At 47.6% G+C, this 26,135-nt stretch overlaps 1 protein-coding gene across 2 annotated transcripts; it reads left to right on the forward strand.

The window, feature by feature from the left end:
- The first annotated feature begins 413 nt into the window (after positions 1-413).
- Cimap2 (ciliary microtubule associated protein 2) lies at positions 414-25,636 on the forward strand. Of its 2 annotated transcripts, XR_002377780.1 has the most exons (11): positions 414-511; positions 1,559-1,646; positions 2,008-2,172; positions 2,354-2,476; positions 4,024-4,161; positions 4,277-4,420; positions 6,107-6,268; positions 7,174-7,299; positions 10,426-10,559; positions 24,933-25,103; positions 25,563-25,636. XR_002377780.1 is itself a non-coding variant. In XM_021160917.2 (10 exons), exons 1-10 carry the CDS (start codon positions 456-458, stop codon positions 25,003-25,005), a joined length of 1,209 nt encoding a protein of 402 aa, XP_021016576.1. In that variant the 5' UTR covers positions 414-455; the 3' UTR covers positions 25,006-25,189. The 2 variants fall into 2 exon arrangements, 1 of the variants encoding a protein (XP_021016576.1); XM_021160917.2 differs by lacking the exon at positions 25,563-25,636 and having other exon boundaries at positions 24,933-25,189.
- Positions 25,637-26,135: the final 499 nt, after the last annotated feature.

Here is a 26,135-nt window from a genome sequence, read left to right on the forward strand (position 1 = left end):
CCTCCCCTCCCCCGCCAGAGTTCCATCCAGCAGAGAAGGACCAGAATTCCCAAGTCTGCTCTCCGCTCCGTTTCCCTTAACACAAGGTGAACATGAAGGCAATTTCTGAGCCTGGGCTCTCCCCAGTATAAGCAGAAATAAACAGATTCTCAGCAAGTGACAAGAGCTCTCTCATTAAACCCCAGGGGGATCCTAAGATCTGCAGGAGCCCAGGAAAGGTCTCAGGCAAGGCAGCATTGGGAATGTAAAGTGAATGATAACGTCAGGGGGCAGCCAGCACGCTGGAGAGATCCCGCGTGTCACGAAGCAGGTCTGTACTTGCTGAATCATAACGCCCCGGTTGCGGGTTGCCGTGGCAGCGCGCGGTGTCAAGGGGGTGTTGTGCCGGGGTGGGGGCAGGCTGGAGGCTAGGCTCAGTGAGACCTCGCACCCACGGCGCCCCCCCGCGCAACATCATGTCCACCATCCCCAAGTGGTTCAAAGGGGCGCCCTTTGGGGTGCAGAGCCACAGGTGGGGCCCAACTGCTTCCTGGCCTGGCACCCAGGATCCAAGGGAGTTCCTGTGGGCCCCACCAGCGCCTCTGCCTCCGGGAGGAAGGCTAATCCAGAAGGCTGGAGCCCGGGAAGGAAGGGAAGAGGGCTGGCTCACCCCTCCCCCACTCACCTCCTCCTCCTCCTCCTCCTCCTCCTCCTCCTTTCTCCTCCTCCTCTTCTTCCTCCTCCCCCCTCTCCTCTCTTCCTATGTAGCCCTGCTTGGACAGAACTCACAGAGATCTGCCTACCATTGCCCTCTCTGTGCTGGGATTAAAGCCTCTAAGTTCGTTTGTTTTCTGTTCCATTTTTGTAGTAAGTTCTTGCAAACTATTTTCAAACCACCCAATGTAAATTATTCATAGAGGCCACATGGTCTGCCCATCCCATGAAATTTAGCTAAAAAGTTTTGTTTGCAACCCAGGTGTCTTATTTCTTTTTTCTTTTCTCTCTTTTTTCTTTTCTTTTCTTTCTTTTTTTCTTTTTTTGAGACAGTCTTTCTACATAACCCTGGGTGTCTTGGAACTCATTCTATAGACCAGGCTGACCTCAAAGTCATAGAGATCCATCTGTCTCTGCCACCCAAGTGCTGGGATTAAAGGTGTGCACCATTATGCCCAACTCATATTTCTTTTTATGTTCTATTATGTAATATAGTTGCATATACATGACCTACTATGTGCCACACACGGTTCTAGGATCTGTGGTCGTGAGGTGGTCTGGATAATTAAACGTATATGAAAGATGATATGAAGTATCCACCCTGTAGTATAACATCTATCTATCTACTTGAGCTGGGAAGGATAATGGTAAGAATTTTGAAGAAGAATGAAGCTGTAGAGAGAGGCAGAGCCTAGGGTGGGTGGCAGAGCATCTCAGGAACTCTCAAAATGATGAAGCAGATCCAAAGTGACATTCATGGGTTAGCTGGTTAGCTCCAAAGTCGTCTGTCCTGGGAAACCAACGGCCTGTCCACCAGGGCTGCCCCAGTCAGGACCAGATGGGCCCTCACTTATACCTCTCTTAGGTTTGATGTCTCCGCTGTCTATCCCAACCAGAAGAAATTCAGCACCTTCACAGAGGCCCCATATTCCAGACATCATTCCGTGGAACTGGTAAGCCTGCTTCCTCTCACGTGGTCTGTGTTCCGCCCCCATTACGCCCGCGCATGCTCCAACCCAAGCATGGCTCATACTTGGCTTCAGATGTTTGATAAATTCAGGACTATGCTAGAACCCTAGGAGTTTAAGGGCCGCAGGCTTCCTCTTCCACAGCTGTTTCTATTCTGTATTTCCCTGAAGTGGAACAAGGCCAGTCACAGAGGTGGTCAGGACTCGATCTTGAGTGCTGAGCTCCTCCTGGTCGGCAGACTGGGGAACTGTCTAGTTCAATTCCTAGGCCAGGGGTGACTTGCACATGCAAAGGGGTGGGGTAGGTGGTTATGACCGACTCAGCTGAGAGCCTGCTTTAACTTAGTCCCATATAGGACCTGGGACCTATAACTCCAAGGATACCTGCTTCAGCAAGAAGTTCCTGGAACAGAAGTTGGGCACAGGATGGTCCCGGGCCCACGAAGCCACTCGGCTGACCCAGCTACCCCACTTCCAGTACCAGGCCATCAAGAAGGAAAGAGAGCAGCAGGTGAACTTCGGGGCATACCCTTCCCGACCTCTAGGAGCAAGGCTTCCTGTCCACATGGCTATCCCTCCAGAGTCCTAGTGGATACAGCTTCATCTTGAAGAACACCATCACCCTTTGGGCTTTTCCTGGCAGGACCTCCCCAGGTTCCTTTTCCATCCTGCATTCTTTTCTTTTGGGGCAGGTGCACAAGCGTGGCCCTGGCTCCTACAACATCAAAGACTTCATAACTGAGCTACAGAAGAAACCACAGAGCAAACGGGGGCTGCTCAGCTCTGGGGAGACACGTTTCCGAGGTTTAATTGGGGTACGTGATCTTGTCTCTTCCACCCTCCGTCCTCTGTGGGAAGACTGTTGCCGTTTGGATGTTTGACAAGCACCCTTCTCTGTACCCGTCTTCTCCCTAGGCTTGCCCAGACCTTCCTGGCTTTCTTGTTGGCTCTTCTGCTCTCCTGTGTCTCAGTCTTGAGCCTAGAGAAACCTAGAGTATATTAGAAACCCAACAAACATATTCATTTAGCTAGCCAACCAGGAAATAATGATTAAGCAGCAACAGAAAGCTGTGTACTGAACTAGGCTTTGGGAGAGCGGGGTGTCTGGCAGTGACACACACCACAGAATGAAGAAGGAAATACATATCGTTCTTATGGAGTTTTGAGGGTAAATGGCACAGAGAAGGAGAGTGCTGTGGGGGTGATTTACAGAGAGCAGTCTGGGGAGGCCTCACTGGAACAAAATCTGCAGGGGATTCATAGTACGCCATCGATGCACTGGCTTTTTGAGCTATGGAAGGAAGAAAGACCCAGTCTCCTTCTTTGGGGGACAGACAGAGCTGATCCTCACAGTGGCCCGATTTTTGTAGCACTGGCCCCACCCCCTCTGCCAGGTCTGGCTCCCCAAGGATCTGGTTGCAGGGCCCAGAGAGGAGGTGGATTGCATCACCTATGGGACAGCAGTGCCCCCATGTGGCTAAAAGGGGCATACCAGCCTCAGAAATCCAGCCAGATCTCACCTCCGGGCACCACAGGTTAGCTCTGTTCACTGTACTTCAAAGACCACCTTTGTGTTTAGGCTCCTAGCCACAGTTCTTCTGATCTCAGGACTTCCTGTCACCTCACCCCGACTTGTGGAATGGGACCTACTATCTGCCGGGCCCTGGGCAGAGGGCTTTGCAGACATTCAACTCTATCACTATTCCTTGAAGGAAAGTATTACCATCGTTGTGTTAGTCCCATGGACTATGAAGCTCAGAGGCCCGAGTTTGCCCAGCTAGGAAGTAGCAGAGACAGGTTCCTAGCCTAGGATTCCGGTGCTCATTCTTCCCAGGCTGTTCACAGCATAGCCAGGAAATTGATCAGCTTTGTAGTTGTAAAGGGCAGATCTATGGAGGCTGCGGAACAGCAGGGGAGGAAGGTGGGTCTCAGGGGAGATGGTGTCTGGGGATCTTAGTGTGGTTGATGTGATTGACAAACCAGAGGGAGGGTAGGGAAGGCATTGGGAGAACGCATTGTAAGCAAGTATGATCAGGGAGAGGAGACCAGGCTGAATACGAGGTGCTGAGTCAGAGGTGCTGAGTCAGAGGTGCTGAGTCAGAGGTGCTGAGTCAGAGGTGCTGAGTCAGAGGTGTTGAGTCAGAGGTGCTGAGTCAGAGGTATAGCTGGACTTGGAGATAAAGGAGTGAGCAGAGGAGGGGGCTCACCGGGGATGCTGTGTGGTGGGGTGGGTAACAGGTGCTCACTCCAGAAACCCTGTTTCCCTTCTTGAGATCTGAAACCCCAGACATGTCTTTCTCAGATGAACCAGAACAAAGACTGGGACTGACAGTCTTTGCATTTTCCGTCTCCTGCCCTGCAGAATTATTATCCTGGCCCTGGAAATTATGGGGAGAAGGGGAACCCGTACACACAGCTGGAGGAGAAGGCCTGGAACCGCTCACATTCCGACGGCCTGATGTGTAGAGTGTCTAACAAGCCACCACCCTTGTTTCATCAGGTACCCCCTCAGCAGCCTCATCTTGCATGGTCCTGTGGGGTGACCTCGGGGTAGAGAGGCTGACGCCCCCCCTTGGCCACTCCCCTACAGGCACCATCACCACTTTTGTCTCTAGGGCAGTGGCCTGGGACCTGGTACCTACACCATCAAAAGTGATCTTGAGACCTTTGTGAAAAAGTCCACTGGTAATCGTGGCCCCTATGACATTTTCTCTGGTGAACGGAGCAGTCCTTTGCACTACGGACATTACTCTGTGCAGGTATGTGCCTGAGTGGGTGCTGTGCAGGTATGTGCCTGAGTGGGTGCTGTGCAGGTATGTGCCTTAGTGGGTGCTGTGCAGGTGTGTGCCTGAGTGGGTGCTGTGCAGGTATGTGCCTGAGTGGGTGCTGTGCAGGTATGTGCCTGAGTGGGTGCTGTGCAGGTATGTGCCTGAGTGGGTGCTGTGCAGGTATGTGCCTGAGTGGGTGCTGTGAGGCCTAATCCTTGGTGAGCTAAGTTTTGATTATCCACAGGAATGTGGCCGTGTGTACCAAGTGCTGCCGGTCTACTCTGTGCTCCTGCCAGGGCGGGGTATGGCTCCCTGTGTGAGGTGAAGAACCTGAGGCTGGCCACACAGATATGATGGGTCAGAGCCACAGTTTGGACATCTGACCCCACGGCTACTTCTCTCAGCAATAACATGAACTGTACTGATAGATAGGTGGCCCGGCATGCACCAACAGGCCTGTGGGGACCCCAAGGGCACAGGCGCAGTGTCTGGCTGTAAACATTTCCCAGGCTTCATGGACTCAGCTGGGTTAATGGCCTGGGTTAAAGGAGCCCCAAACTGGAAGGTGGAAGAGGAGACTGGGCTAGAAATGTAGCTTGCCAGACTTCTTTCCCATCCCCATCAAAATCCCTTACAGGTTTGGTGGCTTTCTCTGCTTTGCTCTCTTCATGCCTATGGCTGTGGGGCCAAGTGTGTGTCCAGACTTATTTGTCTTGTTCCCAACTTGGGGTCACTGATGAGTGGGATTAGTCCAGTTCACAGATTAGATGCAGGGAAAGAGACCGTGTGGAATTTCCAGTCTCAGGGAAAGAAAAGTGCAATCAATGGAATAAAAACCGCAGCTTTAGTAGGAGACCCTTGTAGTGGGAGCTCCTTGGTAGTCACTGTCCTATGTCCTGTGACATGACTGACCCTAGGGTCTCCTACCTGCCACTAAGACCACTGCCCAGTACAGCAGGCCTTGGGACCCGCCTCCCTGACCCCATGTTGGTACTACAACCAGGGTTGAGCCTCTTTGCTTGAACTTTTTTGTTATAGATTTATTTATTTATTTTTAAAGATTTATTTATTATATGTAAGTACACTGTAGCTATCTTCAGACACACCAGAAGAGGGTGTCAGACCTCATTATACACGGTTGTTAGCCACCACGTGATTGCTGGAAATTGAACTCATGACCTTCAGAAGAGCAGTGAGTGCTCTTAACCGCTGAGCCATCTCTCCAGCCCTATTTATTTTTTTAAGAGCAATTTTGGGTTCACAGAAAAGTTGAGAGACAAATATGGAGTTTCTGCATCTGACACCACATTCAGACTCTCCTCACTATAAATCTTTTGAAATGTACACGTGTTCCCTTATTCGGGTGTGCGGGATTGTTTCATGGTGTGTTTGTGGAGGATAGAAGACAGCTTGCAGGAGTCAGAACTCTGCCCCCACTAGGCAGGGCCTAGGGCTAACACTCAGGTGTTTAGTGGTCTTTACCTGCTTCCCGCCCCCTACTGTCAACGTCCCAGGTCAGAGCAGAGCCTCTGTTAATCAAGGAGTCCCATCAGCATCACTTGGTTTTCTGTGAGGGCTAGTGAACCTGCGATCCCTGGTACAGTGAACCTGGGAGCCCTGGTACAATGAACCTGCGAGCCCTGGTATAGGATTTCTTTCTTTCTTCCCATTCCTCAGAAAACGAAGCCCAAGGAACTGACAGATTACAAGAGCTTTCTGGACGAACTGAACTCACAACACAAGAAGAAACAAGGGGTTTTCTCGAAATATCCCCGAAATCCGAAACACCCCACAGAGAGAATTTTCTGGACAACCCTTAGTCAGTGCCCCAAAAATATGGTCAGTGTACCCCATAGCTTGTTTTCTCTCCTGGAAGGCAGCTTTCCAGTAGACTAGGGAGGTTGAGGGAGGTGGGGTGCAGCGGTCGTGTAGGGGGGGGGGCTGGGTCTGTTATTGCAGCCATGATCAGTATTACCCTTGTAGAACCCATAGCTAAGCCAGGCCACCAGGAAATCCCAGCCAGTGAGGCTTTCTTACCTGCGTTCCCTCCTCTGGCCATACAGATCTGGAGAACGGGCCAAGAAAGCTGGGCAGGAGGGAGTACGATAGGGTACTTGTATATCTTCAAGTTTGCCTACCTGATCTACCCAGGGAGGGGCCAGGTTCTGCCTGCCTCAAGGCAATCCTCTCTGGGGGACAGTGACCAGTTCTTTGAGTGACTTTTGGTTTTTGTCACTACCACACCTGCCACCCCACTCTCCCAGCAAGGCCTGCCTCAAAGGCCATAGGAAGAAATAAAGTAGGGGAGGCAAAGGGTGTGGACAGTCTGACCTCCCGCTAACCACTGCCATCCCTCTCCCAAGGGAGCTTGGGAGGGCCATCCCTTGCATTTAAAGGGAAACTAGGCCGCACAGGTTAAAAAGGGTTCACTGGGTCCCCCAGGAGGGGCCAGGAGACTCTATATAAGGCTCAATTCTCTGGCTCCAGGGTCAGTATGCTTGAGTCCCAGGCTGCACTCTGCTCATTTCCAGGGCCCCTGGGAACCTGTAAAGAGGCGTCTGGCTGCGGGGTACATGGAGTGGGTGGTATGGGACATGTAGAACTTGAGGACACTTCCCTTCCCTCATCCTTTGACAAAAGATGCAGTATCGCAGGACAGGTGAGGTCAGCTGCCATCAGTCTTCAGTTATCTACCCTGGGCTGAGATTGCTAGGGCTTCCTCAGTCTTTCTTCTTTATTCCCAGGATATAGCTGGCCCTGGTTCTTGGCTTCCTCATGAGACGGAACAGAAACATGTCAACCGGCCACCGTTCCTCCTGGCCTCCAAACGGTCCGGCCTAAAGGCCTACCAGATGATTTTGGGGACCTGGGTGAGTGGGTCTGGGTTGGGGAAGCCTGGTGGTAGGCAGGGGACATTCTCCTGCCTCTTCAGACAGCCCCGACTCTTTGTGGTCCTGATGCAGAGGTCAATGGACCCCATACCGGGGCTTCTGATTCAGTCTGCCTGGGGGGAAGGGTTTTTTGGCTTATAATTCCGTGTGACAGTCCATCATTGCAGGGAAGTCCAGGCAGGAACCGGAAGGAGCGAGTCACCCTGCAGCCACAGTCAAGAGCAGAGCAATGAATTAACTAGTGCATGGGTGCTTGTGTCCCGCTCCCTCCCTCTCTATACTTACACAGTCCATGACTCAAACATGGCAAGGTGACACCTAGGGTGGGTGAGCCTACCCACATCAATTAATGTAAACAAAACCATATACCCCACAGACATGCCTACATGCTGACCCAATTTAGACAGTTCATTCCTCCATGAGATTCTCCTCCTGTGTGGTTCTAGGCTGTTGACAACTGAAACTGATTATCACAGAGATAAAACACTTTGAGAATCAAGATGCTAAGAGGCCCCAATGTACAGCTCTCTCATCTTCTTTCTCTTTTTTTTTAATGATTTTTTTTACAGATTTATTTATTTAATGTATGTGAGTACACTGCAGCTATCTTCAGACACACCCAGAAGAGGGAATCGGATTCCATTACAGATGGTTGTGAGCCACCATGTGGTTGCTGGGAATTGAACTTAGGACCTCTGGAAAAGCACTCAGTGTTCTTAACCATTGAGCCATCTCTCCAGCCATCATCTTCTTATCTACCCTGAGAAATGCTTCTCCCTTCTCTCAAGTCTTGGGGCTTCCAGGGCAGAGCTGTTAGCCCATTTTCTTCTGCCTGAATGAACAAGTCTTCTGTCCCTTTCCCTGTTCCCCGCTCTTTTTTATTACCCCCAGGTATGTGATGACACCTTTGGTAATGTTCTACCAGAACAGGCTAGTCCTAGAATTTGTGAACACTTTCTTGTTGTTGTTGTGTTTGTTTTTCTTTTTTGTTTGTTTGTTTGTTTGTTTTTCGAGACAGGGTTTCTCTGTGTAGCCCTGGCTGTCCTGGAACTCACTTTGTAGACCAGGCTGGCCTCGAACTCAGAAATCCGCCTGCCTCTGCCTCCCGTGTTTGTTTTTCAAGATAGGATTTCTCTGTGTAGCCCTGGCTGTCCTGGAACTCACTCTGTAGACCAGGCTGACCTTGTCTACAAGATAGAGATCCACCTGCCTCAACCTTATAACCATACACAAATCCTAAGCAAACCACTCCACGAGTCACACAATCAGCTTACACCTCCTCTACCCCCTCAAACCACACACCCCACCCCCACCCGAGTGGGCACAGGTGTTTTTTTTGCCTCTAACAGCCCAGGGAAGGTTTGAGCTTTGTTTTTAGATTTTTTTTTCCTGGTCTTTGACCATCACACGGGTTTGTAGTGTTTTGGGGTTTTGTTTTGTTTTGTTTTGTTTTGTTTTGTTTTGTTTTGTTTTTTGCCATTGTGAAAAAAAAAATCCTTGAGAAAAATCAACTGAAGATGGGCGTGGTGGTGCATGCCTTTAATCCCAGCACTTGGGAGGCAGAGGCAGGCAGATTTCTGAGTTCGAGGCCAGCCTAGTCTACAAAGTGAGTTCCAGGACAGCCAGGGCTACACAGAGAAACCCTGTCTCGAAAACAAAACAGAGAGAGAGAGAGAGAGAGAGAGAGAGAGAGAGAGAGAGATCAACTGAGAGGAGGAGCAATTTATTTTGATTCTGGTTCTCAGAGGTTTCAATCCACAGCTACACTGAACCATCAGCTGGGGACGGAGACTTTTCCTGTCCAAACCAGATTTAAACCAAACCCTTCTGACCTGTAGCAGTCTCTCCGAGACGCGCTTTCCTTGTGACTTACCTGCCTTTGCATTATCATCCTGCTCCCTGCCCCAGCCTGCACCCCAACATGTGAGTTCTCAGACATCACAGGCAAAATGCTTAGACTGGAGCCCAATGGCCATCCTGCCGCCACAGGGCCAGTGCCTGAGGTTCATCTCTGTCACTGTGATTAAAAAATTCCTGACACAAAACAACTTGGAGGAAAAAGTTTATTTAAGCTCATGGTTCTGGATTGCAGTCCACCATCTCAGGGAAGCCAAGATGGCAGAAACTTAAAATGATCAAAATGGTTAGCCCACTGCATGCATGGGCAGCTTACCCTCTCTGCTCTTATGAAATCCAGGACCCAAACCCAGAATGGTAGGTTAGATTATCCACATCAATTAATAAAATTAAGATCACCCCACCATGGACACACCCAGAAGCCAACCTGACCCAGAAAGTCTTTTGGTGAGACTCTCTTTCTAGATGGTTCTAGGCTGGGTCAAGTTGACAATGAACACTAGCTCTCACAGCTCAGCTGGCCATGCAAAAGGGAAGGACCATGGTAGGGCCAGTTCCTGAGGCAGGGCAGGAAGGACCCCTGGACATGCCTACTGGACATTGACCCAGTCTCTGATCTTATAACCTCCTTGTCTGTGCTCTGTCATGACTTTGCTTTGTCATCTTGAGGAGCTGCTATGTCTTGTCTCTGAGCTTCTCTTATGGCAGACACATGGGCAGGGTGGCCAGGGCATCCCACAAAGGACCACAAACCAGATGGCTTAGTGAACGGAGCTGTACTTTCACAGCCCTGGATGCCAGAAGACTGGAGTCCACACTTCCTATGAAGCTGATGGTAGAGAATCCTTTCTTGCCTCTTTACAGCTTTTGGTGGTAGCCAGAGACCCTTGGCTTTGCCAGCTTGTGACTGTAGCAATCTGATCTCTGCCTCTGCGTATGGCCACCCCCCCCCCCGCACCTTTTCTTGCAAGCACATCAGTCATATTAAACCAGGGTTTCACCTGCTCTACCAATGGCTTCATCTCATCCCATTATATCCATCACAGTTCTCCAGTAAGAGCACAGTGGGAAGCACGGTGTTAGCGCTTCAGTACATTTTTTTGGATGGAGTGGGTGAAGCAATTTGATTCCTAACAGCTGGGGTGGTGGTGGTGTCCGGGGCCCACAAAGAGGATTAGAAAGCTTGAGGACAAGTCTTCACACCATGCTCATCAAACATCCTGATGTCTTTTTTTCTCCCTGCCACAGAACTCAGTTGGCGTAGGCCGCTATCTCAACACCACGCTGATGGAGTCCATAGACCGAAGGCAGCGATACCGTTCTCTGTACATGAGTGAGCCCAAGCGATACCTGCAAGACCTAACCCGAGACAGACTCATGCAGTGAGTATAGCTGGAGCTCTTGGAGGGGGTTGAGTGGAGGTAGGATGACTCTTTGGTGGCCTGGAGAAGAGGCTTGCTTGGTTTCCACGCTAGCCATTTGGCAGACTCGAGATACTCAGTTTAGATCTTGGTTCAACCTCTGTTTGGCTGTGTGAAGAGGGGCAGCCTCTGATTGGCTGTGTGAAGAGGGGCGTGCTACTTTCCTTTGAGCTTCAGTCTGCACCCTACTCCCTGGCCCTCAGGTGTCCCTCTGCCCTCTGCTGGCTCAGCCCCTGCCTGAAACCTTTCCACAAGCTAAGCTGCTGTCTCCAGTTCAGGGAGAAGGAGACGAGAAGCCAGCGTGGATGGATCTGGTACAGATTTCCATCTCCGTTTTCAGTGTTGGTCTCGGGCCTGCAGCCTGAGATCCTGGAACCAGCAGTTCCTGGGCCTCCCTAGGGTCTGTGGCAGAGCCTGGACTCCCTCCTGGCCCTGATTTCTCTTTTTGCCTTCGCAGCTCTGCTGACCCCTTCCCCTCCTAACCCCACTGCACTGTCTGTTTTCTCAGACACATTAACCCCCCGCGCCTCCTCTCTCTATATTGTTTGCCTATCCTTTAAGGACTCCCGTAAACATCATCTGGTGGATCTCAGGTGGGAGCAGAGATGAGTGTACATAATCACTTGTGCTTTTTCTTTTATTTATGTATTCGGGTTTTCAAGCCAGGGTTTCTCTGTGTAGCTCTAGATGCCCTAGAACTCTCTGGAGTCCAGGCTGGCCTTGAACTCAGATATCCATCCACCTGCCCCTGCCTCCCAAGTGCTAGAATGAAAGCCACTACTGCCCAGCTTATTTTTAAAATTAAAAAAACCATTTATTTTATGTGTAAGAATGTATGTATGCATTCCGAGTGTGTACCTAGTGCCTGCGGAAGTCAGAAGAGGGCATCAGATTGCTTGGAACTAGCGTTGAGGTCAGTTGTGAGCCACCATGTGGGTTCAGGGAGGGTCAGCAGAGCTGCGAAGGCAAAAAGAGAAATCTGGGCCAGGAGGGAATCCAGGCTCTGCCACAGACCCCAGGAACTGAACCCAGGTTCTCTGTAAGAGCACCAAGTGCTCTTCCCAGCGGAACCACCTCTCCATCCTTCACCTGTCATTAAGGAACACTAACACGTTTAGTGTAGAAAAGCACTTCTCCCCTTTCTGGCCAAGGCGCTCAGCCTTATTTTACACGTATTGAACCGAGACCAGAGAGGGAAACAAGGAGATAGGCTGCCAGGAGTCATACGGCTGGCAAGAAGCAGAGCAAAGACTAGAAGCCAGTCCTTTCTCTTCTAGGTCTGTGACTGTGCTCCCATGGCAGGCCCTTGGGAAGATTTAGGAGCCTAGGAAGGGTCAGGCGTGGATGCTCAAAGGGCTGTGTGTGTGTGTGTACATGCAGGTATGGATGTGGGTTTGTGTGTGCATTTGTATGAAGCAAATACCTTGCCCCGCAGAACCATCTCACTGGTTAGAGCATTAAAATTCTGACCATAGTTATGTCTAGGGAGAAAGGCTATGGGTTCTTTCACCACATACTTTGTTTCTGTATATGAGCACACTGTCGCTGTCTTCAGACACACCAGAAGAGGGCATCGGATCCCATTACAGATGGTCGTGAGCCACCATGCGGTTGCTGGGAATTGAACTCAGGACCTCTGGAAGATCAGTCAGTCCTTTTAACCCCTGAGCCATCTCTCTAGCCCCATACTTCGTTTCAGAATTGTTTGATTTTTATCAAAAGTTCTTTGTGTGTGCTTTTTACTTGTTTTTGTTGTTTTGAGATAAGGTTTCACAAAGCTGAGTTAGTCTCCTTCTGCATCTGTCTCCCAGGTCCTGGGTTATAGGTTATTTTTATAGCAACAAAACAAAGCAAAGCAAAACAAACAAACCCTATGAAAAGAGCAGGACAGGGGTTCTTGAGATAGAACACAACTTAAGAGTTCCTTTTTTCTGGGCCGTCTCTAATCAGGATTCCCCAGCTTTTCTTCCAATCCTCAGTTTTCCAGTCTGTAAAAGGAAAATAATTTGTACCCTACAGGGACAAAGCTCAATTAGTGCTTGTGAATGCTACTTAAAGGGTCCCTGTGAGGGTCAGATCATCTGAGAAGTTCCTCACTGGGGAGCCCTGGCTCCACCTGGGCTCCTGGGACAGGAGGGCTGTGCCCCAACAGGAGGGAGGCCAGGAGGTGTGAGAGATTCTAGATCCCCGATATACACTTCCATCACGTGGTATATATCGAAGTCTGCCTCTGTCCCGGCTTCTTCTGTTTTCGGGTGGGTGGAAACGGCTCCTTACCTACTGCAAATGTCATTTTTGCCTTCCTACACTAACTTCCACGTTTCTGCTTTCTGGATGTTTCTGTTAGCAGTAGCATGCTCTTATGTCTCGGAAGCAGTGCTTTCTCATCCCAGACAGCGGGACGATGCATTTGTTCTGTACGGTCTCTCTTTTTGACTAATCTCTTTTGTTCTCTGTTGGTTGGTCTCTGTTCTCTGAGGGTGATTTCCCACAGTGTCTGCTTAACCTTGACATGTCTGTCCCTCTAAAGACCCCTCGGGAGGCCCCTTTGTACTCCATGATAACTGACGGTGTCCCAGAAGAGCAAGTATTAGTGTTCTTGTTGGGGTGTCTTCTAGTGCCACTGTTGCTAGAGCTTTGCCCTTGACTGAGGCCTGAGAAAGCTTTTTGGGACATCCAAGCCTGGCTGCCCAAGCTCTTCCATGTAGAAAGAATAAGGGGAAGAGGCTAGAATAGTAGTCAACGATTCAGTTAACATTTAATTCAAATTTTACACCATGGTGCTCACTGGCTGCAGATGGCTCACCGTTAGGGGTACTTGCTGCTCTTGCAGAGGATCTAGTTTGGTTCCCATGGGTGTGGGATCCAACACTCTCTTCTGGACTTCGTGGGACCAGGCACACACGTAGTACACATACACTTAGACAAAACTCTCATACCCATACAATAAGAACAACAAAACCAATATGGCGTACACAGACTGTGCATGGTTGTACATGGTTGTACATACCTATAATCCCAACAGTGAGGAGGCTGAGGCAGGAGGACCACGAGTTCAAGATCATCATGGGCTACATAATGAGCTAATTGCAACCTAATTGTACTTCAAGACCTTGTCACTGAATGAAGGGATGAAGGGATGAATAGATAGATACCTAGATATTGAGATAGAGTACTCAGCTGGTGTCACTGTGAGCAGAGAACCCCGGTTTCCAAGAATAAATCTCCAATCTTCAGCTAGCTGAGAGCCAGTGTTCATCTTTCTGTGTCGTAAGTGGGGACACAGTGTGACCAGGTGCCTCACACTCTTGCTGCCACGGAAGAGCTCTTCTCAAGACCGTCTTCTCCCCATGATAGACTAGACCCACACACTCTGGGTCACCATAAATTCTCCCTTCCTCCTGTGGCTCTTGACTGGTACTTTCTTACAGCACCAAGAAAAGTAACTATATAAAAACATACGTAGAAGCCCGCTCCAAGGCACCGCTTGCTCCGGCTGCTGGGAGTGGGGAGGGAAGGTGACACCTCAGACTTTCTATCTATGCTCCTGTTTGCATTTCCTTCTTTTTAAAAAAAAATTATTTATTTTATGTATGAGCACACTGTATCTGTCTTCAGACATACCAGAAGAAGGCATCAAATCCCATTACAGATTTTTGTGAGCCACCATGTGGTTGTGGGAATTGAACTCAGGACCTCTGGAAGAGCAGTCAGTGCTCTTAACCGCTGAGCCATCTCTCCAGCCCCTCCTTGCATTTTTAACTTCAGTCCTGTTTTCAGTGGCACCGGATGCTGCCAGCTCCTTAGTCTTTCCCAACAGGAGATTCCGTAGCTTCATGCTCTACCGCTCTACCAACGTGGGGCGTAGACTCTTGAATCTGCTATGTTGCCGGTCTCCCACCTACTTTTCTACTTAACAAAGGACTTTTTTTTTTTTTTTTGCACATGTATTCTTCCATTTGTTCGCATGAGTCTATGCTGTAAGAGTTTTGTTTTCTTTTTAGAGAAACATTTATTATAGACTCATAGTTAGGAGTTTCAATGGAGGAGAAACCGCCATGCCGTTTGAGTTAAGCTGGCACGCAGGTCAGCCACATGCCGGAAGGGAAACTTTAGAGAAAGACTAAGGCCAGAAAAAGCAAACTTCAGCTCTGGCCAGCATCAGCTTTAAGACTCTTATTTCTTTACTTTTACTTCAGTGCATTTACAGGAGAGCAAGAGGCGAATGCATTGTCTTAAGTTACTTTTCTGCTGCCATGACAAAGCACCAAGACCAGCAGATTATAAAAGAAAGAATCTAGTTTGGGGGCTCACAGTTCCAGGGGTTACAGTCCATGACCTGTAGGATGGGGAATATGGCAGCAGGTAGGTAGGCAAGGCTCTGGAGCAGAAGTTGAGCCACAAACATGAGAAGCAAGAGCCAGAGAGCCAACTGAGGATGGTGTGGGCTTTTGAAAATTCAAAGCCCAGGCCAAGAGACACACCTCCTCCAGCTAGGCCACACCTCACAATCCTTCCCAAATAGCTCCAGCACCTGTGAACCAAATATTCAAATATATGAGCCTATGGGGGCCATTCTCATTCAAATCACCACACCTACCCAGTCAGTTCACGTGAAGTAGAGTGTAATTTCTGAGTTTCAAAGGTAAAATAAAAATCTCTTTAGTATATATCTAAAAAGATAGGTTTTTATTTGTTTGTTTGTTTGTTTGTTTGTTTGAGACAAGGTTTTTCTGTTTAGTCCTGGCTGTCCTAGAACTCATTCTGTAGACCAGACTGGTCTCAAACTCCTAGAGATTGGTTTGTCCCTGCCTCCCGGGTGCAGGGCTTAAAGGTGTGCACCACCACTGCCCAGCAAAGGGCAAGATATATTCTTTTGCATTTACCTTTATTGTTGCCCTTTTAACTTTTTTCCTTTAAATTTTTAATTAATTAATTAATTAATTGTGTGTATGCATGCATGCATGCATGCATGGACATCCGTGTGTACAAGTGCCACTGTACATATATTGTCAACGACAATAGTCAGTAGTTAGTTACAATTAACAGCAGTTGGATCTCTTCGACCACATGGGTCTCAGGATGGAACTCAGATCCTTGGGCTTAACAGTGTCTTTATGAGGCTAGCCTGGTCTACAGAGTGAATTCCGGGACAGCCTGGGCTACAGAGTGAGTTCCAGGAAAGCCTGGTCTACAGAGGGAGTTCCAGGAAAGCCTGGTCTACAGAGGGAGTTCCGGGACAGCCAGTGCTACACAAAGAAACCCTGTCTCAAAAAAACCCAAAAAACCAAACAACAAAACAAAACAGAAACCAGTGTCTTTACCCTCTGAGCCATCTCACTGGCTCGAGACAGCTAATCTTCAATCAAATCCAAACAGTCAGGCATATTTTAGGTTTACTCTTCTGAAATATACATGGTAGAATACACGATTTATACAATTCTCAAGAAAAAAATTGGATTGTAAAGTCTTTTTTTTTTTTTTTTTTTAGTCAAAATATCATTTGTTTTCACACAAGGCAAACGAGATCCGCACGAGGATGTATCCCAAACACATCCCTTCTGAAACTCCTGTGGGGGTGTTCTCTAGTCAGATGAAGAGTGAATTAGGACAAAGAGCTCAAGAATGGGAGGGACATAAAAATATTTCTGGCTGCAATATACAAGATTCATGTAACTAGCAAGAAAAGACAGACTAACAATCCAGACGCCAAGCTGCCGGGTAAGCTTCCTGCTCACTGGGTAAAGCTTGGTTTTATATTATCCAAATGTTGGTGTCTGTACCAGCAGAGAGCTGAGGACTGTCTGGACTTTGGTGTTGTTATTTTTACAAAACACTGAGACTGACGATGCATGACAAAAATAGCAACACCAAAGTCCAGACAGTCCTCAGCTCTCTGCTGGTCCAGACGTCGTCAGCATCTGAGTAATACAAAACAGGCTTTATGTGATGCACAGGAAGCTATCCCAACATCAAGCAAAGAGGAACTGAAGACAAAGTGTGAAACAGAACAAAGGCTGGTCTTTTTATTTCGTTTGACAAGTTCTTGCTATGAAGCCCAGGGTGGCCTATGTAGCCTACGGTGGCCTAGAACTCCCAGTCCTGCTCTAAGCTCCCACGGCCTGAGATTACTTGAGTGTGGCACCATACTCCACTACAAGATGAATACTTCACTCTGACAAACAAAATCCATGAAGAAATCACAATAACCATGATCTTTCCCATACCCAAAATATGTGGTGAAGTCCCACATAATAACAGGAATTTTCAGTATATCTGTCTGAAAATATGTCAGATGAGGGCGTGTAGTAATTATTTGGAGGCTTCGGATAGATAAAATTTACCCTGCCATTTCAGACACTTGAGAAACATTTATAAGGGGACTAGATGACTCAGCAGTTAAGAGCACTGACTGCTCTTCCAGGAGTCCTGAGTTCAATTCCCAGCAACCACATGGTGGCTCACAACCATCTATAATGGGATCTGATGCCCTCTTCTGTTGTAACTGAAGACAGCTACAGTGTACTCATGTATGTAAAATAAATAAATAAATAATTTTAAAAAGAGAGAAATAAAAACTGATTGTCTAGGAAACTCTCAATAGACGGTCTAAGCTAAAATGTCATCATAGAAAATTTATGTCCATTTTTCTAAACATAATATAATAAAGCAAGAAGTTAACACCGAAAGAATAATTTCCCCAAACCGGGAGCCTGGAAATTAGGAAGCACAATTTTTTTTAATTAAATTTTCAGTTAATGCACAAACAATGGTCTTAGGTATGGGAGCTCACACATACCTGGTAATACCTACGCCATTGACCTCCCCTGCCCGCTTCGATCCCTTGACTTCTGCTCTCAAAAAGGCCTCTTCTGGCTGGGTGTGGTGACACATATGTCTAATCCCATAAGAGACAGGTAGATCTCTGTACATTCCAGCCAGCCTGGATTACATAGCAAGTTTCAGGTCAGCCATGGGCTACATAATTAGTTAGACCTTGTTTAAAAACAAGCAAGCAAAGCAAGCAAGCAAGGAAGCAAATATCTCTTAAGCTATTAAGTCTAAGAGAATAACTGAGTTTGAAATTTTAAACTCTTAGAAAAGAATTACACTGAAGACTGTAGGTACAGTCTGTGACATGCAGCAAGGCACCCAGCTCAGGAAGCCCACAGCTGGAGGGCTGAGGGCTGGCTCTGCAGCTAAGAGCAGGAGTGACTGCAGTGCATCCAAGTCTGGATCCCAGCACTTGTGTCGGGTGGCTTTCAACCAACTTCCTGTAACTTGAGTTCTGGGGATCTGGGGCCCTCTTCTGGACACTCACATGTGCACATACTCCCATGCAAACACACATCGATACTTAATTTTAAAACAAAATGAATTTTTTTTTAAAGCAGGTTGAAGAGATGGCTTAGTAGTTAGGAACATTTGCTGCTCTTGCAGAGGACTGGGGTTCAGTTCCCAGCATCCATGTAGAGTGGCTCACAATCTTTTTTAGCCCCAGCTCCAGGGATCTGACACTCTCTTCTGGCTTCAACATGCAGTTACAGCCATGTACAGATACGCACACACACACGTTGGGGCTCGGGAATCACCATGCAAACCATATGAACACTGATCTCAGCTAAGCAAGAATAGTTTATTGAATGTACAACCTAATACTGATCAGATCAGGACCACAAAAAGGAATGGAGGACCTAATTGCGGTACCAGTCTGTTCTTAGGACAGGCTTATAAAGGAGAAAGCCACAATGACCACGATGAGCTCACACGCAGATGCAGGAAGCGAGCTCAGTGATCAGCTCTGACTCAAGATATTTTAGACAGAACAGTTCATATTGACCTTTGATTTGATGGGTCCTACCTGAAGCTTTGTGGAATTTCTTAAGATTAACAAACCTCATATAGAACATACTGAACATAACAGGAGTTATGTGGTCAGCATGGCCCTGCTCTGAGTCAAGGTATTTTTCTGTGTCAATAACTGGCAGGCATATTACAGCAACAATATGAAATAGCTGAAGGCATGGAACAAAATGGCTACAGCTGTGCTGGGGGAGGGAGCAGGCCTCAGCAGCAGCAACAGCAACAACAATATACAATTTATTTTTAATTTAAAAAATAGCTGGAATAAACAATAAAAATGAATAGACTGGATGGGGAAGGGATTCTCACTGGATCCTTCCTATCCTTTTATGTTGATGTCTGCCATTTTCCAGGGTGGTGGCTATGGTTCCCTGGGCTTGTGGCTGTGAAATGTGTAAAGCCACAGACAGCAGAGTTGTGTAGAAGAGGTTGGTCTGCCATTTTTCCATAGTCTAAAATGAGTAAGCAGGGTTCGAAGAGGCATTTGAAGGGATTTGCCACGTCTCACAGGAGGGCAGAGAATGCAGGAACAGGATATGTGACTCTGACTCTGATCTGTGCTTCATGTCATTTCCTGGGCCAAGGCAGAATGGGGCCATGGTGGTGAGACACGCTCTTTCCCAGCATGCCGTCTGTCTCTAATCCAGGTGAGGGAGAGCCTAGGTCAGAGATGCAGAACCTCCTGGAGTGTGTCTGTTTGCTCACTTGTTCTTAATCTCAGTTCCAAATCTTACCTGCTTTTTCTTGGGTCTCTGGCTTCTAACTAGGTAACCTCTGATGTGAGTCCTGTATGGGAAAGCCCTCTTTTTTATTTTACTGTGTATACAGTAGGTGATCTATGTGTGTTCACTGGACAACAGACATCCATAATGGTTACCTTTCTGGATCTTTTGGCTAGGATATTTTATTTTATTTTATTTTATTTTATTTTATTACAGGCCCCCAGACCTTAGAATAACTGACCCCATGATGGAAATACCATTCAGGCCTTGGAACCGAGCACGTAGGCAGTGCCACCTGCAAACTGAGAATAAGGTCCTCCACCATCAAAGTCCATAGTTCTGAGAAAGTCCCCAAATATTCTTATTTTGCTTTTCGGTTTCTGTAGTTCCACTTCTGGATAAGTGTCCCTGCTAACTGAGGTATGTCAATACAGCATGTGGGTTCTGTGCTTAAAAGCTCACCCTGAGAAAGACGCACTTGGAAACTGAACACCCACTGTAGTCAATGGCGTGGCTTGAGCCCATGACTGAGTAGCTTTGTCTGGTAGATGCTCTGCAACATTTCTGTTTTTGAGACAGAATCTTCCTATTTAGCCCTAACTGGCTTGGAATGTATAGACCACGGCTGACCTCAAACTCGTACATGCCCACCTCTGCCTCGGGCGCTGGGATTAAAGGCAGGGGTTGTCACACCCAGCCCTAACTGGGATTGTAAAGATGCACCTTCACTCCCAGCTCTGGAAATGTGCATCTCTAAATTTGAGACCAACCTGGTCTACATACCAAGCCCCAGGCCCTCCAAGGCTGGATCGTCAGACACTGACTCAAAGACAAAAATAAAGCAGAGACTCCAGCCGGCCTACTCTCTGTCCATGTGGACCAGTGTCAGCCTGGCAGCTCCCTTGCTGGCCTCGTCCTGGGGACACTGACTGTACATGGTTGTTCTAGTGTTTATCTGGGAAACTCCTCTGTCATCAGCCACAGCTCTGCTGAGTTACAAAACCTTCCCTGACTTTCAGGACAGTGTCTCTTTATTCTCAGTCTCTTGCACATGGCAGGGTGGCACATGCTTCCCTGTGGGACTGGGGCTTCCTCACATGCCCACAGCGAAGCTAGACACAGTGTCTCTGTTCCCCTGCTCCAGCGTCTTTCTGATATGTAGAGGAGGAACTCCTGGAACCTTGTCAAATGATGAGCCTACGTGTTCATTAATGAAATGGGGCCAGCGACTTAGTGACGTCATGAAAGGAACAGTTGAGAAGCTTGGCAGAAATTTACACTTTTTATTTTTTGTATAATGTTTTGGTATGAGAAAAAAGAAACATGTAGAAAAGGCGACAGGATTTTATACCACACGGCTCTACACTCGTGCATCATTTAGACTTTGTTACTATGGCCTAGCCAGATGGCTCATGGGATAAAAACATTTGTTGCCAATCCCGATGACGTGAGTTCAATCCCTAGAGCTCACATGGTGGAATTAGACAACCACCTTCAGAAAGTTGTTCTTTGACATACAACATGGCATTCATGTGTCTGTACTCTCTTTTATATACAAAATTGTTATATACATAATTATCACATTACTAATTATGTTTTAATGCTTAGTGGTATCTTCCACCTGCTACTCCATTAGACATCTTTATAAAAGATTTAAATCATGTGTGTTTGTGTATTTGTTATGTGAGTATTTATGCATGGCTGCAGTGCCCAGAGAGGCCAGAAGAGGGTGGCAGATCTCCTGGAGTCAGAGTTAAAAGCAGTTATGAGCCACTGGGTGTGAGTGCTGGGTCTAAACTCAAGTCCTCTGCAAGAATGGCATATGTTTCTAACCGCTGAGCCTTCTCTTCTGCTCCTCTTAATCATCTTTTATTTTTGATAAATCTCAAAGGAAATGACAGGCATTAATACACTTCTGCCAAAACACTTCTGCATGCACTGTCCTTTCAGCATTTTAGTTAAAAATGCAAATTCTTTGCCTAAAAACCTCAAATTGGGACCATAAATGTTCAGTTCTTAAAGTAACAGTAAATTCTTATATTCTTGAAGTTTGTTTACAGTATACACAGAGTTTTAAACTTTGTATGTTTCTATATGGTTACTTTCCTCATTGCTGTAAGAAAATTCCTGATGAAACTAACTTGAGGAGAAAGGATTAATTGTGGCTCTGAGTTGGTGGGCATAGTCAGTCCATCAAGGTAAAGAAGATGGCAATAGAAACGACTCTTCTGTGGCAGCAGGAGTGTGAAGCCCCTGGTCACTTTGTGTCCCCAATCAGGATGCAGAGAGAGAAATGCTAGTTGTAATGGTTTGACTAGGACTCCATAGATTCGTGTGTTTGAATGCTTGGCCCATAGGAGTGGCACTGTTAGAAGGTGTGGCCTTGTTAGAGTAGGTGTGACATTGTTGGAATGGGTGCGTCCTTGTTGGAGAAAGTGTGGCACTGTGGAGGTGGGCTTTGAGGTCTTCTATGCTCAAGCTATGCCCAGTGTGGAATGCAGTCTCCTGCTGCTGCTTGTGAATCAAGATCTAGAGCTCCTGACTCCTCCAGCACCGTGTCTGCTTGCACGCTGTCATGGTTCCCGCCACGATGATAATGGACTGAATCTCTGAATCTGTAAGCCAGCCCCAATGAAATGTTTTCCTTTGTAAGAGTTGCCCGGGTCATGGTGTCACAGCAGCGAAACCCTAAGACATTAGTGCTCAGTTTTCTGTCTCTGTTGTGTTCAGTCCTGCATCCCAGCTAATGAGATGCTACTGCTCACATCAGGATGTGTCAGAAGATGGGGTAAACATCCCTTGGGACACCCTCACAGGCATGCCCAGAAGTGCACTTTCTACCTGGTTATAAGACACGCCAAATTGATAAATTAACCACCACAGTATATTCTCTGTGAGATTACTAGGCATTAATTTCAGTGTTTCTCAGCTGAGACTATTGAAGTTTTAAGGGCGCATGAATTCCCAGAGTCACTGTTAGTGTGTGGAGTTGATGCCTGCCTTCCTCAGGAATTCACTGAGCACCACCTACTCTGTGCAGGCACTGACCTGGCTCCTGGGACGGTGTAGCAGAGAAGACAGCAGATCAGAACGTCTAGCTCTTGGGGGACATACCCTACTCCCCACAACTGCAAGAAAGCATGAGATCTGGAGGAGGTGGCTAGCACTTAGAACCTCTTTCTCTCTGGACAGTATCTGTTCCCATCCTCTCCCCTCCCCACCCCCGCTCTTCCCAGAGTTCCCGAAAGAGAGACTAGGATTGATGATGGACAATTCTTTGGACTCGGGAAGGCTGAGAAAGGACCCAGCATCTTCTTGTTTTCACCCCGCCCACTTCCACCTCACCCCCACCCCACCCCCTCTACTCACTTCCCTATACTTCCTGGGCTTTGGAATATACTTTTTGCTGAAAGATTGGGATGTTGGGGTCAGAAAGAGGGGCTCTAGGAAACCCCTCCCTGACCTTCAGCTAATATGAACATGGAGAGTATCACTGGGAATGGTGTACAGAGTGTGTGAGTGTTAGCAAGAACAGGGCAGGGTGGGTCAGCCAGTCACTAAAGGCCTTGGACATTGAGCTGAGCTCTTGGACTTGGTTCTGTTTGTAAGCCATAGGTTTTCATAAAAATATTTATTTATTTCTATTTTTTAAAACATTGTATGTATGTATGTATGTATGTATGTATGAGTACACTGTAGCTATCTTCAGACACACCAGAAGAGGGCATCAGATCCCATTACAGATAGTTGTGAGTTACCATGTGGTTGCTGGGAATTGAACTCAGGACCTCTGGTTAGTGCTCCTAACCACTGAGCCATCTCTCCAGACCTACTTCTATTTTTTATTTACTTTTTAATTTTTTCAAAACAAGGTCTCACCAGGTAGCCTTGACTAACCTGGAACTCATTATGTAGAGCAGGTTGGCCTGTAACTCATAGAGATCCACCTGCCTCTGCTTTCTGAATGCTAGGAATAAAGGTCTGTGTCACCACACCCAGGCTTAAAAGTAAGATTTAGAATAGTATAATCTACCTACATAAAAGTCACTTTTAAAGCCAGGCGTGGTGGCGCATGCCTTTAATCCCAGCACTCAGGAGGCAGAGGCAGGTGGATTTCTGAGTTATAGGCCAGCCTGGTCTACAAATTGGGTGCCAGGACAGCCAGGGCTACACAGAGAAACCCTGTCTCGAAAAACCAAAAAAAAAAAAAAAAGTCACTCTTGCCAGGCAGCGGTGGTGCACGCCTTTAATCCTAGCACTGGTCTACAAAGTGAGTTCCAGGACAGCCAGGGCTATACAGAGAAACCCTGACTTGAAAAACCAAAAAAAAAAACAAAAACAAAAAAGTTATTCTTTCTCAGGCATGCAATTTATGAGGTTTAAACTTATTTATTTTTAATGTTCAATTGTGAGTGTTTGTGTGTGTAACTGCAGTGCCCACAGAGGCCAGAAGAGGGCGTTTGATCCATGGAGCTGGAGTTAAAGGTATTTGCTGCTCAATGTGGGTGCTAGAAACTAAACTTGCATCCTCCAGAGTCACCTCATGCTTTCAACCTCCAAGCCATCTTCTAGGCCCTAAACATTTCCATGTATTTATGTCTGTGAAAGCTAGAGGACAAGCTGAGGTGTCATGTCTCAGGAATGCTGTCCATCTTATTTGGGTGACAGGATCTGCCGTTGGTCTAGAGCTCACCCACTAGGCTAGGCAAGCCCAGATCTGCTTGGCTCCTCCTCCCCAGTGCTGGGAGTACAGCACATGCTATGTGCCTACCTTTTTACGTGGGCCCTAGAGAGCAAACCCAAGTTATCATGTTTGCACACTGAGCCGTCTCCCCAGCTCCCAGCTTCTGAGTTTGACAGTTGCATACAGTCATGAAACTACAAGCAAGAAAGTTTCTTCATACTGCCTGCATCAGTGCATCAATGCACTGCCCATGCTGGTGACAAACATGTCCGCCATTCCCAAACGGAATCAACCATGCACAGACACATCCGTTCCCAGTGTTCCTGAGGCCACCCATTTTGCAGAGGTAGCTTGTTCCTTTGATGCCGAAATGTTATCAGTGAGTGCATGGGCTGCCTTTGTTCATATCTCAGTCTTTAGTAAAGCTGAGCTGTGTAGAGCTCTCTAGATAGCCAGGTTTCCACTTTTTCCTGGTAACTAACTCAGAATAAGATATTTAAGTCATTTGGTAAAATGGACATACAGTGGTTGAAGGATACGGGCAAAGGCATGAAACAACCATAGCTCTGACTTCACGGAGACCCTGCCTCAGTTCGAGAGAACAGGCAGTAACTGAGAGCATGCCAGCTTGCTCTGATGCCAGTTTGCTCTGTTGTTTTATTTTTCTTTTTTCTATGTGTTTGTTTTTCATGTGTATAAAGTGTAGTCGTGAGTGTGTGTATGTGTGAGAGCACACCTGTGTGGATGCCCGGCACATGTGTTTATATGTGTGTAGAAGTCTCAAGTGTACGCACGGTGTCTCTCTCAATCACTTTCTGCCTTATTCATTTGAGGCAGGGTCTCTTGCTGAAGCTAGACCTCACCGATTCTGGCTAGTCTCGTTAGCCTTCTTGTGGTTTTCCCTCGGAGCTATTATAAGGCATTCTGGCTATGATAAATGGGTATAAAATAGAGAACTCTCCCTTAGAAAGGACCCTTTGTTGTAAAAGGTCTGGAGGTCATGGGTGTGGAACTCACTTCCTTGCAAGGGATTGTGCCTGTTTTCTTCTTTCTCTCTTTTTACAGGAAACGGATTACACCTATTACGAAGGGCAAGTGCCGTCCAACTGTGGACTACAATTCAGATCCTACTCCTTAAAGCCACTCGGGAAGAACAGCCTGATGCAACCAGAGAGCCCAAGGCCAGAAGAGAAATCTTGGGATGGGAAAGGAAGCAGGGGTCTTGGAAATGCCTGGGTGAGGGGGGAAGGTGGGAGGGTCAAAAGTCACAGTGTCTGCTGGGACAGCAGGGGGACCAGGTATCTTTTGTTACAAGAGATCCATTGTCCTAAGCATTCCATTCAGCTGATCCATGAATTTGAGAGCCAGAGAGCAGGTGGATGGAAGAGGGGATCGTGGGTGACTTCCTGGAACCCCTTGCAGTATGAAGCTAGAGCGTGGGTACCTAACTCACTGTTGTCCCAGAATGATGCGGGGAGAGGAACATTTGTTACATAGCAGTCTGGGCCCCTTAGGAAAACCCCATCTCCACGCTAGGGTGCTCTGGACGCTCAACAGAGCCTCATGCTGGGAGGAGCCATTGAAGCGCTGTACCCCACTTTAGCATTGTGGGCCACCAGTGTAGTTAGAGGTGGGTCCCCGGGGGTGAGTGACAACATCCTGTGACGTTCCCCTCACTGTTTACATCAATGACAGTGGTGAGGGGAGCCAGTTGTCCCCTGGAGAAGAGGATGAGGAGACCTGACAGACTCAGCCACAGAACTTACATAATAAAGCAATTTCAGACATGTTTTCAGAGCCGGTTCTACCAGTTGTTTCCTCACGTGGGTCCAAGTTGTGGTTGTGAAAGAAATGAAATCATGACTGTTCTCTTCAGCATCCGGAGTAGCCAGGACCATCAGCATGCACCCTGCCTAGAGCCCCTTTCATTCCTCATTTGGAGTTTGGATCTTTGGTTTTCTCATCACGGTGAGCTACTTAATAACCGCCCACTAGCCGGGCTCCTACTCTGGCCCTGGCGTGGTCCTTTATTCTGAAGGTGCTGTATGCAGCCTGCTTCTGGGAGGTCTTCCTCTCCCAGTTACCTGTATCTCAGGCCCTGCTGATCCACTCTCTAGACACCCCACCCCCAGACTCAGCCAGAGAAAGGGCATCTAACCAAACTAAGGGTAGATGGGTTGTTGGGTGCTGGGAGCTTCCGGAGATGCCCGAGAGGTGACTGTCCCGGGCCTGGGATGTGGGGCCACTTTTCACGCTGACCTTGCATTC

This window comes from Mus caroli, unplaced genomic scaffold (assembly GCF_978045245.1).
Source record: "Mus caroli unplaced genomic scaffold, Mus_caroli_1 scaffold_6, whole genome shotgun sequence".
Classification (NCBI taxonomy): Eukaryota; Metazoa; Chordata; class Mammalia; order Rodentia; family Muridae; genus Mus; species Mus caroli.

What these genes read in the sequence shown, in the direction of transcription:
- Cimap2 (XM_021160917.2), top strand. Translation starts at nt 456, where the DNA reads ATGTCCACCATCCCCAAGTGGTTCAAAGGGGCGCCCTTTGGGGTGCAG. An exon ending in ACGGACATTACTCTGTGCAG is followed by an intron (nt 4,421 to 6,106) that starts GTATGTGCCTGA and finishes CCCATTCCTCAG; the next exon opens with AAAACGAAGCCCAAGGAACT. An exon ending in AGATGATTTTGGGGACCTGG is followed by an intron (nt 7,300 to 10,425) that starts GTGAGTGGGTCT and finishes TCCCTGCCACAG; the next exon opens with AACTCAGTTGGCGTAGGCCG.